The 17,805-nt window shown below is 42.9% G+C and overlaps 6 protein-coding genes across 6 annotated transcripts; 3 read left to right on the top strand and 3 right to left on the bottom strand.

The window, feature by feature from the left end:
* Nucleotides 1-142: 142 nt before the first annotated feature.
* On the top strand, nt 143-3,212 carry Bfra_002147oa (uncharacterized protein; the record flags this gene model as incomplete). The annotated part of the gene is made up of 12 exons (XM_037332571.1): nt 143-338; nt 387-592; nt 644-732; nt 784-1,002; nt 1,181-1,358; nt 1,413-1,507; nt 1,562-1,583; nt 1,630-1,703; nt 1,757-1,918; nt 1,983-2,274; nt 2,429-2,619; nt 2,684-3,212. 12 exons carry the CDS (start codon nt 143-145, stop codon nt 3,210-3,212), a joined length of 2,253 nt encoding a protein of 750 aa, XP_037196725.1.
* A 700-nt stretch (nt 3,213-3,912) lies between these two features.
* Nucleotides 3,913-4,407, bottom strand: Bfra_002146 (uncharacterized protein; the record flags this gene model as incomplete). Its single annotated transcript, XM_037332570.1, has 1 exon — nt 3,913-4,407. One exon carries the CDS (start codon nt 4,405-4,407, stop codon nt 3,913-3,915), a length of 495 nt encoding a protein of 164 aa, XP_037196724.1.
* Nucleotides 4,408-5,149: 742 nt separating this feature from the next.
* Nucleotides 5,150-6,161, top strand: Bfra_002145 (uncharacterized protein; the record flags this gene model as incomplete). Its single annotated transcript, XM_037332569.1, has 3 exons — nt 5,150-5,533; nt 5,564-5,734; nt 5,808-6,161. 3 exons carry the CDS (start codon nt 5,150-5,152, stop codon nt 6,159-6,161), a joined length of 909 nt encoding a protein of 302 aa, XP_037196723.1.
* Nucleotides 6,162-7,056: 895 nt separating this feature from the next.
* On the bottom strand, nt 7,057-8,660 carry Bfra_002144 (uncharacterized protein; the record flags this gene model as incomplete). Its single annotated transcript, XM_037332568.1, has 3 exons — nt 7,057-7,816; nt 7,900-8,176; nt 8,303-8,660. 3 exons carry the CDS (start codon nt 8,658-8,660, stop codon nt 7,057-7,059), a joined length of 1,395 nt encoding a protein of 464 aa, XP_037196722.1.
* A 978-nt stretch (nt 8,661-9,638) lies between these two features.
* On the bottom strand, nt 9,639-12,603 carry Bfra_002143 (putative glucose-repressible alcohol dehydrogenase transcriptional effector protein; the record flags this gene model as incomplete). Its single annotated transcript, XM_037332567.1, has 3 exons — nt 9,639-10,867; nt 10,916-11,936; nt 12,475-12,603. The coding sequence occupies 3 exons, from the start codon at nt 12,601-12,603 to the stop codon at nt 9,639-9,641; spliced, it is 2,379 nt and encodes a 792-aa protein (XP_037196721.1).
* A 2,200-nt stretch (nt 12,604-14,803) lies between these two features.
* Bfra_002142 (putative sam binding domain-containing protein containing protein) lies at nt 14,804-16,636 on the top strand (the record flags this gene model as incomplete). Its single annotated transcript, XM_037332566.1, has 1 exon — nt 14,804-16,636. One exon carries the CDS (start codon nt 14,804-14,806, stop codon nt 16,634-16,636), a length of 1,833 nt encoding a protein of 610 aa, XP_037196720.1.
* Between the last annotated feature and the right edge of the window lie 1,169 nt (nt 16,637-17,805).

Here is a 17,805-nt window from a genome sequence, read left to right as displayed (position 1 = left end):
TGTCTTTGTTATGCATCTTTGTTGTGTATGGCTCGCGATTGATATAAAGAAATGCGGAAAGATACTGGATTATATTGTTTGTACTTATTTATTTTCAATCACTATCTTCATATTTTGGTCGAAATATTTTCTGTTACTAATCATGGCAACGCGAGAAACGCCCTTTGCAGGGAAATATGGACATCCTCGAGGCCCAGGTCACGAACTACTCAAGGAGTGGCTCCCTTTGAAGAAAAGTGGATTGACACCGGCCTCACCAAGTGTAGTCGATTGGAGAAAGCTAGTGTCAGCAGATAGCCATAAGGCATTAGAGAATTACCAGAGAACGAGATTTTGGGGTAAGTGATCAGTTATTTCATGGAGTAGCCAAAGCTAACTTGTGACAGGGTTCACTGCTCGTGAATTAGAACAAATTGGAGCACTGGCAGATACCAGGCCAGGTAAATGGGATTCAGATTCAACGACTGGACGAGCCGACCTTGACACAATTCCGATACACCCTATCTTTGAGAGGAAACACTGGGAAAGAGAAGATGTGATCCCATTACATTTTCCTAAACATCCATATGGAGATGGCAACAAACTCTGGGAGGTAAGTGTAGGACTATCAGGTTGCAGGAATTGGATTTACCAGTGGAACTAGATCAAAGGCAACGACGAAATATGGGAGGCATTACAGCCCGCTCTCAAAATTGTTACTCTTGTGTTGTCAAACTTTGCTACTTGGCAGTGGTACCACTCTCGATTTTATCTATTGTCGTGTTACTTTGCTGACAGAAGAAGGTTCGATGCACTACTCAATGGCATGTACGAGAAAATACCTGATGATGAACTACCTGCAGAAATCAGAGGGTCTGATTACTGGCGTTTTTATCCTTCAGAATCTCTCAACCATCAGGAGCGAACAACTGCGTTCGGTGAATTCTTGAATGAAATAGTAGGTTCAATAAGTTGGGGCTTCGGAGTAGGACAAGTCTCCTTGGAATGTTTTCCCCAAGATGGGTATGTAAACGAATTACACCCTTTGGTGTCTTTCACATGAAACTCTGTATCCCAAGCTCAAGTCTTATCCTCTATTTGTCTCATGAACATCCAATGTAATTCCTAATTTAGCTTTCATTTCTTATTTTCCCCGAAACTATTCTTGCACGGGGAACACTGACTCCCCTGGCATGAACAGGACCTATACGAACGGTATAACAGTTGGCCCTAGAAACTCACTATTAAATCTCAAGGGTACTGCCTTCATTTTAATTGCTCATGATTTAGTCGAACCGCTGTTGAATCCAAACTTGCTGCCGGAAGATAGAGCACTAGACACCTTTCAAATCGTCTCTGTGGTACTACACGAACTCACGGTTCGTGACTCTTCACTATTTTGGATGAAAAAGTTTCATTGCTGACTCGAAAAGCATGCAATGGTTACCTATCTATCGGCGAAAATGAAAGATACAGATTCGAGATATGACGGGGAGCCTTATTTCATGGACGAGCCGATTGCTGAGACGTGAGCATCCAATTGAGCTCACTTGTTGAATCCAACTAACGTATATATCTCAAGTGGATTCTCCATGCAGACATCCGTATGTTGTAATACAACTTTGTGTATTGAATACTAATGTTATTCAGGTATTTGGAGGAATCGACATACCACTAGTCAGCGGTCTGGATCTCCCGGGCAAGTCTTGTGGAGGAATGGTTCAGTAAGTGATTGTTGTGTCTTACATCTGGCTAGCAATGCTCACTCGGAATTCAGATTTAATTTCCCCAGTGTGTGGTTTGGTGGAGTCTCAGGAGGTCCTGTGCTTTCTCCGTCAGAAACTCAGAAACTGTGGGATATCAGAGCGTCATATCCAGTACCTGTGGATTGGTTTATGGGGCTACATGATCAAAACTTCTGGAGTTTTTACTTACGAGCGTAAGTACCATGAACATATCACACAATAGACTTTCAGGGCTACGATCTAAATCATTCATTATAGTTTCGGTCCCAAGGCCACACACATGGGTCCAAAGATTGTTGGGCAATGGAATTTTAAAAGCGATCAACTATATGCAACAGCTCCTAGAGGCGATGAAGACATCACTTCTATCGATGTGCCATTGTTAGCACGAGAATCTGAGATGGTATCGGTTTATATAGAAAATGCGCGTCGGAGAAGAGTTGGAAGGATCATGGAGAGGGCTCAGAATATAAATCCAAAGCAACCAGGGCATTATCGCTATTCGCAACGAGTAGCCCTGAAAGATAAAGCTCCGTACTCAGGTCAAGCTGTGGGCATACTTTGTTCTTTAATCCTGCATCTTCTTTACTCAAGGATACTCTCATCATATGTGTTTTTTCTCCCACCAGTTCACAAGAAATTTTTTATGGAAGATTTTCTCTTATTTCATTACATGGCCAGATACTGACTCGCTATTACTCTAGTGTCCAAGATACGACGAGATTAAGAAATATTTTGAGGATAACAAAACCGCTTTGGGACTAGGAGCCATGAAATTTATCATACCTTCACCCTTATTACGAAGTTATGTTATACGCCACGGTGGAATCAGCCTCACAAATTCAGAATGGACCAACTTTTTTGTAGTAGCGAATGGTCATAAGGAAATGTTCACGTAAGGATCCCTCTCATATATCTAAGGCGTTTTTAAACGGCATGATATACTTATAGACGAACAGATATAGTCACGCCGCACATGGAATGATTGGCTTACTCAAAGATGGCTGGAGGAGACCGGAAATCCCAATAGGACCTGTACGTCAACCATCACTACTGCGTCGAGTATCAACTAGACTTCAACCTTCTGCTTCAACGCCCAAGCGTGATCAACCGCAGCCGCCAAGCGATAAACTAGCAAAAGTATTCGCAATTGTGTGCTCTGCTGTACTTAAGAAGGTTGATCCCCTAGAAGCAACATTAGATTTCTGTAAGAACAATTTTCGGAAAACGTTTAATGTTGCCTGGGGTTTAAACAGGGATCTCCTCCAGAAACAGGGTTATGAGATCTCGGATATGCCGGATGGATTTCCAGAGGATTCAAAACATCTTGATAGATGCATATATTACTCGGAATTGTTTGATAATGAGGCTCCAAAAGGAATGGTTAGAAGAATGAGATTTGAGGCACCAGCGCTTATAGAGCCAGAACTACGTGGCAGTAAAAAGTTGCGGAAGAAGTGTGTGTTTCAAAGTCAGGCTGTCAGGTGAAATTATTAAGATTGAGATGTGGGATTTTATGTTTACCTCTGTATCTATTTGTTTACTTGTCCTCCGTTTTTTTCATCACTAGTATCAACTCTCGGCCTTTATAGGATTTAAAAATCAACTATAGAGAAATAGGCGCCCCCAGATTATTATTCTAACAGCACATTGCTGTTGAAGAGACCGATGCGTTGATATGCACATCATATAGGATGAGGCGTTTGATGAGTATGGGCAACCTGAGGTAAATTCATTATCCAGTTCTGTAACACTGCGTCGCAAGTATACATTATGTGATTTGCATTCATTTCATAATCAAAGTAGTATATTTGAGAATGAAGGGGCGGTTTGTGAACTCTAGGCTGGTTGTATGGCAATCGTGTTTCCTATTTCTGGCAATAGACTTGTTTCTGTAGCCTATTCCTCTAATCGCAAGCCAATAGCCTTGTTAGTTTCATATTCAATGGCATACTACTTGCTTCCAACTTGAACAATCTCTTGCTCCCTCTCTAGAGCCTGTAATCACATCTTGGCCTCCTCAAATCCGTGTCCTCCAAGATACTTCTTCAAGCAAGCGACTATTCTCCTTGCAACCCTGCTCTATCCTTTTCGAAATCACACACATGATATATTATCTTCCATTGTCATACACATCCGGCAAGTGTACATGCTGATACCCCTTGAAAAAGACATAGCTCTGCACTATCTAATTTCCAACAACGTCCTCGTTATCAAGTATTCTGATCAATTTTGTCGCCCATAAAGCGGGTATAGCCTTCTCATTCGTCCACTCCGTACACTTCCAGAACTTTGGTACTTCCTCCTCATCTCTATACGGCGTCCCATCTACTTTACAAGCTTCCATCTTCATGCTTTTCGGATTAAACCATCTTTGTCTTGGAGGCGGTGGAATACTCTTCAGAACTCCTGTTACTTCCTCTAAATCAGACACAGCGACTTCGCCCAAAAGAGTTCTTTGATAGAATGACTCGAAAGACTCTGGTGGTGGTGAAGGGAATTTTAAGTAACTCATTCCGCTAGCTAAGACAATATCTCCGTTGACTTCATAGATTGTACCAGAGCCATCTGGGGAGGTTTCAATAAAAATATTGGTGTGGTAGCGTATAGCTTGAGGCATGAGAGGATCTTGCATCGCGAGATGCCACTGGATTTTGTAGATTTTGTAGGTTTGTAAAGCCATCTTTTCGTGCTGATATTGAGTAAGCATCAAAGAGTTGTCGTCAAGAATTGGTGGGGGAAACCTGGAAATCAATCTATTGGCTAATCCTGATGCATACGGGGCTGAGGCTGATTTGCTGTAATTCAAACATCAAACTACTGGTTATGTACGCAGTATATTGGGTGAATAGCGCTAGCTCAAGGACTTAAGACAATAGTCGTCCAAATTAGCACGAAGGGTCACATCCTCAAAACCTATTCGAGAAAAGGTAAAAGGAATAAGAAGATGAAGACTACAACAACCAAGCACAATGTTGCAGCTATAGTGAAGAATCGACGAATCGCATCGTGTTCATATCTCTGTCGCGGGGGGCCAACCGTAACTGTCGTAATCAACGGAGTACGTTCGTTGCTCTCCATCATTTCATCGAGGAGTCCTTATTAAGTTCTACCGAAGCTGGAGTCATCTAGACGATGAAGTTCAACCGAGAGATTTTGACTAAGTATATTGAATCGAGTTTCATACGCGTCATGGTATGTGGGACAGAAATATAAATCTATTGAGCATTTCGTCTTATTGTCATGTCATCGCCGACGTCGACTTATTGTTATTCGTAGCGGGGTGTCAATAACACGCTAAACACACTCCCGCGGCCGCAATTCCGAAAATGCGGGGAGATTGCGACAGCTCTACAATAATAAGTCGCTTTCACAACTCCAATATTTCTTATGTTTCGAACAATTGTCCCCTATCGTTTGATGAAATGTCCCCTAGATTAATGTATCTTCCAAGACGACTGTTCATAAGTCTGCGAAGTCCCATATCAAAACGTTTCGAAACAACAATAACGCGCCAACCAGATGCCACTTCAGATTCACGATGGCTGGGTACGATCAAAGCTAGGATTGGAAAATGTATAATGTTTGGAATGAGTCGGGAACAAGCACGAGATGCAGGAAAAATACTCGAGGTACTGGGGCGAGATTGGAGGGAGTTGTTAGCTGGAAGACATGGTTATTTGGTGGATAAAAAGAGAGCTGGTCTAAGTCGACATAAGGTTGTCTGGGGGAGATGGACTGCATGGTATATTCCCCTTCTGGGCAGAAGGAATGGAGAATTGTACCTTCCTGGACGCATTTTGAGGTTAGTCAGGTAGCTAATTTGTAATGTACTACAGAAACATGTTAACAACGTCATGTACATACGATATGCAGAGAGTGCAAGAGTAAATTGGGCTCAGAATTATGCTGTCCATATCGATCCCCAGAACCAAGAAAAATGGAGACAAATGTGTACGCCAGAGGGCTACGGAATGATAATGAGAAGCATAAAGACGATGTATCTTTTTGTGAGTCTTTTTTGTATTACATTGCCCAATCAGATCGTTCGTATATTGTTACATTTTTACTAACAAACATTAGCCTATGACATGGCCAGATCACATTTCCGTATATCACAAACTCACCCATAAACCCAAAAGTAAAGACGAATTCTCTTTCAAATTGGATGTCTTAATCGTATCGGAATTACACCAGCGGGTAGCTGCAAGATGCGAGGAAGATATTGTGACGTATGATTATGTAAAAGGAAAGAAAGAGGGCTTACAACCATGGCTTTTGGATGCGTTCTCGAAGACTTGGGACGAGCAAAATGCGGCGATGAATAATGCACTGAAAAAGATCAAGGATATAGAAGAGAAGGTTAGGAAGTTGGAGGTTGATACCTGGGATAGGGCAGACGCGGTAGAGGATATGGGAACCCCGAAAAAGACTTGAAAGGCGAGAGCTAAGGCACCAAAAGTGATTGATATCGATAGTTCAGCACATTTGCAAGGGCGGTAATCAGCTCTAGCTACCGAGGTATGCCAAAATGTGTGCCGCAATTGGCATAACTGGCTCACCAGTACTGACTCGGCAGCAGAACGAGAAGTCATCCGCGTCTGTAGATTTGGATAGTAGAGTAAGGCTTTTACTGGGAGATTAATATTGCATAGAACGTCAATAATGAATGATAAAAGGATATGTAATTGCGTATAAAAATCTTCCGGACGACAAAACACGTGCCCCAGTGCATGCGGTGGATACAGCCATCTCTCGACTTACAAAAACCATTGAAACAGAGTTGTTGAGATCTCCGTAAGCAACTAATCTCAATCCCAACCATCTGCCTCTTCCCTCCTTAAATGAACCATCATTCATCCGGACCAATTCAAGCTCTCTGCCTTGCGTTCTCTTAACTCATCTTCTGCAAGATCTCAGTAGACAGTCCAGCATCCACTCTCATCACTATCAATGTCAAAACCATCTTTCATTCCCCGTCAACCTATGCAGATACACTAGCGAATTGAGATCAAGGAAGTAGAAACTATTCTTTTCTGCATGGTGGGAGTGAAAAGAGGGCATAGATTCAATGGCTGGGCACGTTTGTGTCCTTCTAACTTTATCGAACTCACAGCAATATCAATTTTTGGGGGCCATTTTTCACATGCGAATCATTCATCCATGAGTCGAATCGGCGCCTTCGTCCCATATCAGTGAGATGGGATTGTTCATTTCTCACATTCTCGCGAGGAAAGTTCTCCGAAATATTCTAGTCCCAAACGCCAACAACGTTTCCGGGGACCTATCCTATCTCTACTAAGATTCTAATTCAAGACACAACCAAGCTCAATCAAGATTTCTTCTCATCCTCACACTGAGCACAATAAGAACCCCAATACATCTCAATAAGCAGCCCCACAATTTCCCACCACCCCAGCTGCACATCTCCCCTCTTCCTCCCTGGACACGCGTAATGAAAATCTTTCACCATTTCCCAAACTCCCGGCCCCAAAGTCAAACTTGGCTGATATCCCCATTCCGTCCCGGTTTTCGTCTTCCTCTCCACCAGATACCACACCGTCCCATCTTCCTCTTCCTTAGAACCCCAGACTGCTTCTATCTTTCCCAAGCTCCCCCCGTTTGTCCCGAAATTAACCGGCCAGAATACATTGACAAAAAGGGTTTTCACGCATCGCAAGACGATATCGAGATAAACAAGCCCTGGTATCGGTGCTTTCAGTACAATCCGTCCCCACCACGATAGAGTCTTCGCGTGCCGTTTTGCTTCTACATCTCCCATATCGTAAATATCTCCGGGAATACCAGTCGGACCGGGAAGTTTATGCCAAGCCATAGGTGTATACCATCCATACATTGGCTTCTCTATCTCTTTCTTGTTTCCTTCCGCCGATTCTGGTTCCGGATCAGGCCGCCAGTAAAATTCATAATTCATCGATATTTCACTCATGCGCAATTCAGTAGCTTCTCTAATATCCAGTTTCCATCTAGAATCCCTGAGCTCGGTAAAGGTAAGAGAAGTGATGTCGACGAGGGGTCCAAGTTTGCGACTCTTTACCGTGTTGAGAAAGCGTCTGAACACTCGTTGAGTGCTGTATTCATGTCAGCATAAACAAGAATATACATCCTCTCATCTCCACTTCCAACTTCCAACTTTCAAGGAGAACAAACTCACCCTCTCCCATAATTCTCCCAATACCCATTAACCTGCAACGGTGCGCTCACCATTAAGCCTGGCACCACCAACTCTAACAACCCCCTATGCCAAAATTTGACATGTTTACTCGTTGCAAATAGAAATGTGTCCGGCGTCACCACATTTTTCAATTCGTGGTAATATCGCACGATGTTACTTTTATATCCCAATCCCTGCATGAAGAGTGCTTCGATTCTGCTCAGCCCGCGCGGAAAATAGAATGCTATGGCGGTGTTGGGGAGTGCGAAATCTTCTCCTGAGTTGCGTGTTAGTTTTCGTAGAGCTATATACGATGAATAAAACATCACATATGATAATTGAATCTAGCTATAAGCAGAACCAAGCCCCCTAGAAGCACCGAAAGTAAACAGAAAACACTTACTCAAAATCTCCACCCAACATTGAAACATAACCAATTGACACAATCCCTTCAATCCCTTCGCACCATATTCCACATCCAACTTCCATTCCTCTCCTTTCTCATTCCTCCTCTCCTCTCCTCTCACCCGCCACCCATCCATTTTCCCAATCCCAACACAAACCGCCTTGGAAACCATCAAATACCCCAACGGTAAAATCTCACTCCGTATAAAACCCACCTGCTCCGCATACAGCTCCGACGCTTTCCAATGAGCCTTCAATTTATGCCATACCGCAATCATCTGACGCATACGTAGCAGATCCTCCTCAGGCGGGATATTGCGACGTGGAATTGGATTTTTGACAGCAGGTTCCGACATCTTGGGCATCTAACCAAAACTCTCTCGCGTGTCAAAATCAAGTTGCAAATTTGCAAGATAGGCGGGTATCAGAATAAAATATGAACCTAGGTACTTATATTTTGCAAACTTTAAATGCGCTGACATTCATAAACAAAGCGGAATCTAAGAACACACAGCCCAATGCAGATTGTTGCCAACCATGCATATATGCATATCGCACTTCTTTGTCAACAAAACTCTAGGAAGGTCATGCAAGACCGAAAATTAGGCACGCACAAGGAACTAGATGAAAACAGAAACGAACAATCCAAACAAGAGATATCTACCTAGTAGATCACACGAAAAACGCTCAAGTTCCGGGCGAAGAGTAAGTTAACTGATTGATGGTACCAGTACCAAAGAAACAGTGATTAGTCACAGCCTTGAGTGACTGTATGCCATATAAATATCGATAGTTTGTTTATGCTGTATTGTAGTAGTATCGTATGAACATCACTCGCAATAAGATCTTGTTCAATATCCAAATACCTATGTATGTCATCATTCACCAAATCAATCAAAGTAGTGGAAATGAATTTGAAAAGGGGCAAAACAAGTGTATCATGTTGTTCTATACACTAACATGTATCTTGTTTTGCTTGCATATATCTCATCTCATCTCACCCTCGCATACCCATATTCATCCCTTCCCATCTCCCACGCTTTGCCCGGTCAGATCTCACCCTGACACGGTCACACCATCCACCTCTGAAACCTAATCATTACATGAAAACAAAACCCGATAAGAAGACCGCAAAAGAGAGTGTGAAAAAAGTCGGTTCGAAAATGCATACAACGCTCCACGCCTGCCAGTAGCCTGCCAAACCACCAATTTCCAAGCCCATGGAATAAACACAAGAAAGAAAAATAAACTCCTCCCCTTTCCGTTCATTGAAATCCATCCTTCTAGCCATTGAGCTTAGAAGTTGAAGCTTATGCTTTTGCTCCATGTATATTCTAATCTCTTCGTCGATCATGGTGACTCGACGGACCGAAATCAGGTGGATCTTGATGGGGTTTCTTGGTTTTTGGCATCTTGACATTGAATCGGGCTAAGAGTGCTAGATGATCACTAGGGAAATGGTAGTGTGGTAAACCGGGCACTGTTCTCATGTACTCTTCATCTACAGGCCCCAACAAATCGGTATTTTCGAGTGCGTTAGTCGAGTACCAGATATGATCAATGTGATCAGTGAAACCGGGTGTATAATTGGTCCATGTTAATTCTTGTGGACCGTCAGCTAAGTTAGTATAGGCAGAACGAAGGGAGAAAGGGTGTTCAATTCCGTCTCTCGTGAAATTTCCATATTGATAGTTGCCAAGGTCTGGATGATCTGGAGCAACTCTTCCAGTAGCTAACAATTCGTAGACGCTGGAATCTGAAGTAGAATTTAAATCACCACAAACAATAAGCGGTATTTGTGTCTTATTCGTATATTCCATGGACGGGGCAGGTTCTGGAGCAACTTCCACAGGGGCATCAGGATCTGAATCGTCCGTAATAGTATACGCTTTTTTATCTTTGCATGCTGGGTGTCGTTGATATTTCTCAGCAAACTTGCTGATGCTCTCCATTAGAATTGCAATTTGGATTAGTTTGACATCAGCATACGCTGGATCCCAGAATATGTGTGCATTGGCAACAATAACGCGTGATCCAGTGAGGCGGTTCTCGAAGAAAGCCAACACTGCAATGTGGTCCCTAGGCATGACACGATTGAAAATGTCATGTTGATTTTTCATATCAGGTCTGTTAATTGCGATGTTTGCAAAATCGATAAGTTGCTTATCGAGCAGAATGTATTTGTTGTTCTTATAGAAGGTTGCGCAGCCATCGACAGCCTTTGCGGCTGACTCTGACATAGTCTTGGCTCGTGATTTTGGCCACCATACACCTTTATAATCTTTGTATGCAAGTTTCACACTGAAAAATTCGCGGAAGTTTTCAGCATCAACTTCTTGGAGACATACAAAGTCCGCATCTCGTTCTTCGATTTCGCGTAGTATCTCGTGCCTTCGATGCTCCCAATCCAATGCTTTAGACGGAACGTAACCGTATTGACCGGGTCCCACATAATTATCACATAAAATGTTGTAAGAGAAAACAGTGAACCGCTCGACGTCAGGGGCAACCGTTGTGCCATTCAGTAGATCAATCATTTCTCTAGGGGCGGGAGGAGGAGGTACTTGGACCAATTAGTCACGAGATAGAAATTGTAGACTTATGAACTCACCTGGAGCTTCTTCTTTAAGAGTATGGATAAGAGCTTTAGTTCCCTTCTCCATGATTTCACTTCTAATGGCAGGATCCATTTGTTTATTGCCTTCAATGCCTAACATCTCGAGTTGATAGAGTGATCCAAATGATTGTGGTAATGACGTAAGTTGATTATCGAACAGTAGTAAATTCTTCAGATATACACACATGCCTAATTCGGGGGGTAGAGTCTGCAATGCATTGTTTGAGGCATCAAGATGACGGAGGTGTCGCAATTGACCAATGGCTGAAGGTATAGATGTGAGGGCGTTGGATGCCACGTATAACTCTTGGAGGAAAGTATAGTGGAATACTTCAATTGATAATGCTCGTAGTCCAAGTCCGCTCATATCCATATTATGCCAATCTTGACGCTTAATAGTATCCGTATTCGAGGGCCTGTTTCGACTCGCATTCTCTGATTCTTCCTCGGTTGATATCGTTGTGGCTTTATCAACAGTATTTTCCCCTGCTTTGGATCTAGCAAAATAATGCGCACCACTCTGTTTTGCCTTCTTTCCTTCCGCATACAAATCCAATTGTTTCTGCCAGTGTTCATTCATTACCTGAGCCTGAGCACTATGTGCGTTTGTCGTATGTCCATTTTGTAGGTTTGGAGTGAAAGTGGAAGCCGAATTCTGCATGCCAACAGAGGGGAAGTTCGCATGATGGTTCACCCCGTTGGAATTGTGTGCATTATGGTCTTGCTGAATATTGGCGTGGTGTTGATTGTGCTGAGACTGATGTGTGGGAAAGTGAGGATATGGCATCATGCTTGCCATAGCGCCTCGTCCTGCGCCATTGACACGCCCATGCTGCCCTTGCTGATGGTTAAACATACCGTAAAGACCGTGAGCGGGAGATTGAGGATCGGGGGTTCGACTTGGGGATGGAGTATTCGTGTTAAAGGCAGACCGAATGTTATTTGGAGGTGTCCCAGTGCGTATCAAATGTCTTGGATGGTGTGTAGTTTGAGGGTAATAATAGTTCCCAGCGCTCTGCTGTGAAAATCTGTAACCATCTGCCATTAAAACCACCGCAGATAGAGATCTAGCGGAGGCGTCGGCTCAGCTTTGTGAGCGCAAGCCGTTGAAGGAGATGGGATAAACCGAGGACCGGTTAGACTGGTGGTTTCGAAGCTGGAGATCGGTTTCTTCTTCGTTGGCACATAGGTCCCTCGAAAATATCTTCTGGAATATACCACGATATCAAAGTTACCAGTGGTGGGGTGCGCTACTGTGCGCGAAGCAATCGATGTTGGAATCAGATGGATATGTATGTTTTCAAAGTTTCGGTACGGTGAATTGCGTGCGGCGCGTATTCGGAGTATTTAATCGACCTTTGGGCTTTCGTGAATGATCTCGCAGATGTAAAGAGTGAACCGTTCAAGTTGTAAGTGTCGGGTCTATTATCTTGTAACTGGTAAGTGGCTATCTTGAGATGTGAACACTGTTGAAAGAAAAAGAATTTGTTCTTCCACTTAAGAAGCAAAAGAAATAGTACTACCTTGGAATCAAGATGAAAACCTTCTCATACGTTAAACACTGCGAGGAAAAGAGGATCTTGTAAGATTGAATTCGCTGTATTGATGTTATCGTCAACTTCCTGCTTAAGATGTGGTTCACCCACTAAAGCTCCAACTAGGACTGAGCCGAACCTCAACATGGATGAGAGCTTAGCGCCAAAAAGTGAAATCACGTGAATCTCAAGCGAGTGACTCTTGGGCTTCAATTCAAAGTTCTCGATGGTATAGGATTGTCAATTCTTAGACGAACTGAAACTATATGTTTTGTCTTTGACTTTTTAACAAACGTTATTGAAATCATATGATAGTATTACCTCCTCAATACACTTCAGGTTCTATGAAATGGGCTCGGCTATCCCATTTAAAGCATTGAGGTCTTGTTCCAGGTATAAACAATAAGTACTGCTAGATAGGTACGTACTTGGTATGTATGACAAGACGGTACTTGGTTGTCTTCTTACATCAATTAACTTTGCTCTTGGAACGTTTTCAGTCTACCTTGTTTCATGTTTCGAATCCATTGACCTATAAGATGTTACTTGAAATCTATTCGAAACAAGTAAATACTCCCAATCTTTCATGCTCCTGTCCAACTCGGTTCTGATGAGGTAACATCCGTCCTTATCTAGGACGACTAGAAACTGTGCTATATGGCATATGGAAAACATTTGTCCCATGTTATATATGCAAGAAGCCTTTTGTCCTATCTTTTGCTGCATTTTAGATTCTCGAGTCCCAACATCCTGCAAGACTTTATTTGGTCTGGAATTCTAGATTCATCCAATCATCAATATTTCATTTAACACGATTAAATTCATCCTTTCAACATAATCTCACAAGTTGCGGGCGGTTGGTAAAGTCGATAGGATTTTTACGCACAACTCCGGATCAAACAGTTGCTTTTCAGACGGTCCGGAGAAGTCACTATGTCTGTCTGAAGGAGCAGCCACGAATCCGAAAAGAACACTGTTTAGTTGTTAAACGACTACTCGTGTGTGAAACCTGGGGTACGACGACACGGGGGTATAACTCAAACTGGTTGAAAGCTAACCCAACCAACATTAATCTCGGGAAAACTTTCAAAGGTACAAGTTTGTATCACCAATCGGATCATGATTTAGGTTGGGTGGTGATTGGAACTTCCCATTAAGCAGGGTACATCTGCGAGTGAGCGCGGGGAAAACTACCAATGCTGAAGTTAACCCTCCGAGCCCTCCAGGAAATGCTCGCTTCCAATGTATTGGACGTGGAGTTATAGGTCTTACTGCATACTCAATATTTTCAATTTCCCTCAATGAATCGATCTTTTCTTGAACCCCCGGCATTGGGAAATATGAATACGACCGTAGATATGACTTCCCTTAGTTGTAAGATGTATGATCACTCCCAACGAATTAGTTGTCTAATTTGATGTTCAAAGTGATCTGATGAATGCATGATTTGTCTAGACTTAGCTTTTTTATATCATAATATAAGGCTAGAATTTCCCCCTCCTTTTCCCCGGATTTTCACAATAAGGAATTGATACTCCGCCAAAATCGATATTCATAACAATTTAAATGAATGTAGTTAAATATCATTATCAGCATCCGCATCACAACATTACGAGATATCAATTTAGAATCCTCGAGATCTTCGAAAGTCCTCGCATCATTGGTCTATAGGATACGGAAGTACTCGTACAATATTAGAAAACCCTTGACGCCCAAATGCCACTGGGTCGCTCAATCCGATCGATTTCTAGGATTTGCTTGTCTTTCTACCTGGTTTCCCGCTTGGATTTAATGCATAGGAAGGACTTTTCCACGATTCCACGTGCTATCAATCTGTCACTCGAACATACGAAGCTATATAGTTTCCAGCCTGATACGTATTAATCTGACTACTCGCCTTACTATCTTACTGCTTCTGTACATGGTCAAGAGATCACCTGCAATGCGGAGAATTACACAAACTCTACTCGTACCTACTTAAATACTTCATCAAGCACTGCATTCACGAGTCACAAACATCTAACAGCGTCACATTACCGATACATACATATCTACTACTTTCATCAAATTCTTACCCCCAGCTTCCCCATTTTAACACAGAAGGCCATTCGTTGTCTGGAACGCGAATACTTCAAAGTTCATCACGATACCAAAAGTTGGAGGGGGTTTTCAATTAGGCAAAAATATCAACGGATTTCCTTGGGTACTGGACCGAAACCTATAGCCATTATACTCCAGGAACTCGTCACCTATAACGATGATTTATTAGTTTTTAACTTGTTCGCCAATGAGGCCTATTCGAATAACATAAAATTCAAGGAAAAGAGCATCATCATATTCACTCATCATGTCTGAAGCAGGCTTCTTTTATAATACCACGGTCCAAAAACCTGATCGTTCCAAACCGCCGTCAGCACATACAAATATCTCAGTACATTCACAAGCACAACCCGTGAGACTATTTTCCAAAAGCAGATCCCGATCCCAATCCAAATCCAATTCACAGAGAAATGAATTGTCATTACAATTAGATTCGGATCATCCAGTTCCACCACTAAATCTGCAACAAATTCGCTCCTCTCCTCCCACTCTTGTTGGAACTCCTACATCTAGAGGCGATAATCATAAGAATAACGATCCATTTTCCGAGGTATTGATCAACACGAATACTGCAACTAGCCTGACTTCAACTTCGGGTGTTGTGGGTGTGGGTATGCTATCGACCCCTTTACTCGATTACAAACACTCCGCAAATCAAACCAACAAAGCCCGGGCCGCTTCAGAAGCGAAAGCAAAGCGCAAATCATCATCGACTTCGGGTCATTCTTCTCACAGCATCAAAAATGCAAGCGGAGTGGAACGGTATGCCTCCACCAATTCCGCCGTCCACCAGCAGAGAGGAGCTTCCGATTCCGTAGGAAGATCTAATAGCATTTCAAGTACCACTGGTTCGAGTTCCATTTCGAAAATAAATTCATTGGAGAGGGATCGTGATCGTGATCGTGATCCATTTGGATCATCATCACCAGAAGCTTTCATGGCACAACCATTTACGAAACGAAATGGTCGCCGATACCTACGGGATCCTTCATTGGCATATCCTCTACCATGCGATCTTCCAGAAATCCATCGGCAGACTCTACGGACTATGTTGTTGTGTCAAGTCTTCAACGGCCCTACATGTTCATCAGCTTTCAACAATCGTCCTCCCAAACGAGTACTCGAAATTGCTTGCGGCACAGGCTTTTGGAGTGTAATGTGCCACAAGCATTTTTCGCACAAAGGCCATTCTTCGATACAATTCACGGGTATTGATATCGCACCGCTAGCTCCTCGTATGGATGCAGACGATGATATGAATTGGCGATTCGTTCAGCACGACTTGAGAAAGACGCCTCTCCCTTTTCGCGACGAAGAATTCTCCCTCATTATGGTCAAGGATTTCAGCATGGCACAATCTACTAAAGACAATCCGCAACCCTTAATGGATGAATATTTACGAATCTTAAAACCTGGAGGTGTACTAGAAATATGGGACGGCGATCATACTATCCGAATGCTCTTATCACACGCACCACCAGCTGCAAAGGACAAAGATAACTCTGTTCAAGCTCACAAACAAATACACACTAATGCGATGGGCGCATATACCATAACACCACAAACCCCATTAGCAGCACCACAAAATCAATATCTCATAGACTACAATACATGGATATCCAAGGCCCTCGACACCCGAGATTTACCTACCATGCCATGTACCAGTATTCGACCCATGCTTCTCCAAGAAGCTGCAGTCCTCGAACAAATCGAAAGTCGAAGATTAGCAATTCCCCTTGGTGAAGTACGTTGGGAACGTGAAGGAGTCGGCGGATCTGCCACCTCCCTCAACGGACTCAATGGATCGAAAGGGAAAGCTAAAGAAATTGATCGCAAACACCTTACGCCGGGACAAGCGGCTCTTCGCAGAACAGCATTAATGAGCATTATACAAATGATTGAGAGTTTAGAACCATTATTGAAAGAAGCGAGTGGGAAAAGTATGGATGAATGGGATCGTTGGTGTGGGAATCTGATGACGGATTTATTGAAGAACAATGGAACGTCTTGGGGAGAGTGCTTGGAAGTCGGTGCTTGGTGGGCAAAGAAAAAGGATCCAAAGTCTGATTCGAATACTTGAGAGGTGATCTACTGCCTTCGAATCTATCTGCTCTTTCTCCTCCAATCTTCTCTTCTTCGTATGTTTATATTGCCTATTACCATTTCGATTATCTCCTCGGCTCGCCTCCACTATATCATATCTCCTATCATACATCTCGCGTATGCGAATAGATTTTCCACTTCTTCCTCGTCCTAAGATGTCTCGATTCCGGAACAGATATCCCTTCTCATCCTAAAACATCTCGACCCCGAAATAATCCTCTCGATATCGAAGTATAAATCCTATTGGACATATTACCAATATCATATGTTTTCCGCAAGGTTTGTATATCTCCCACACCTGTATCTACGCCTGCATTTGCATCGGCGTATGCTATTCATGATTGGATATGATCGTCATCCTTCTTTGTATCTTTGGCGCAGCGCTCGATACCTTTTAAGATAGTACCTGGATATACCCAATATGTATTTAATCAGCTTATGTTTCTACGTGTGTAAATTTGATACTTGTATTCTTGTGTGAACCTCCCACTTTCATCTTCTCGTGCTCTCACAATGGATAATTGAGTTGCGAAGAGGGTATTTGGTGATGTGATAATGTGATAATGTGATAATGTGGTAATGTGGTAATGTGGTAATGTGGTAATGTGGTAATGTGGTAATGTGGTAATGTGGTAATGTGGTAATGTGGTAATGTGGTAATGTGGTAATGTGGTAATGTGGTAATGTAAGTGATGTGATGTGATGGATGGATGTAACGTACAATGCTTCAATCTCTACTCTCCCCAAAACCATAGAATCATTAGCATATATATTCAAAAAAAAAAATTACCCGCGTTTGTCTTCTTTCTCCTCCTCCCCTCTCTTCTCCTCTTCTCCTCCCCTCCTCCCCCCATCCCCTCTCTCCCCCAATCCCCATCCCCATCCCCATCCCATCCCCTAAAATCTCAATTGCACCAAAAGAAAAGATCAAAAAAACAAACAAACAAAAACAAACAAACAAAAACAAACAAACAATAAAACACAGAATAAAACAGGCACCTACCCTTCCTCACAAACTCCGCCCGTTCAATCCCCGCGCGTATCTCCGCCACAGTCGTCAAATGCGCATTACTCATGAAGGCGCGGTGTAAGCGGCTGCGGAAATAGGTGTAACCGAGGGGGTAGGAGTGGCCGAGGTGGAGGAGT

Source organism: Botrytis fragariae, assembly GCF_013461495.1.
Source record: "Botrytis fragariae strain BVB16 chromosome Unknown tig00000006, whole genome shotgun sequence".
NCBI classification, from domain to species: domain Eukaryota; kingdom Fungi; phylum Ascomycota; class Leotiomycetes; order Helotiales; family Sclerotiniaceae; genus Botrytis; species Botrytis fragariae.
The sequence above is the reverse complement of the archived record's forward strand: the minus strand, read 5'-3'. Positions and strand labels throughout refer to the sequence as shown.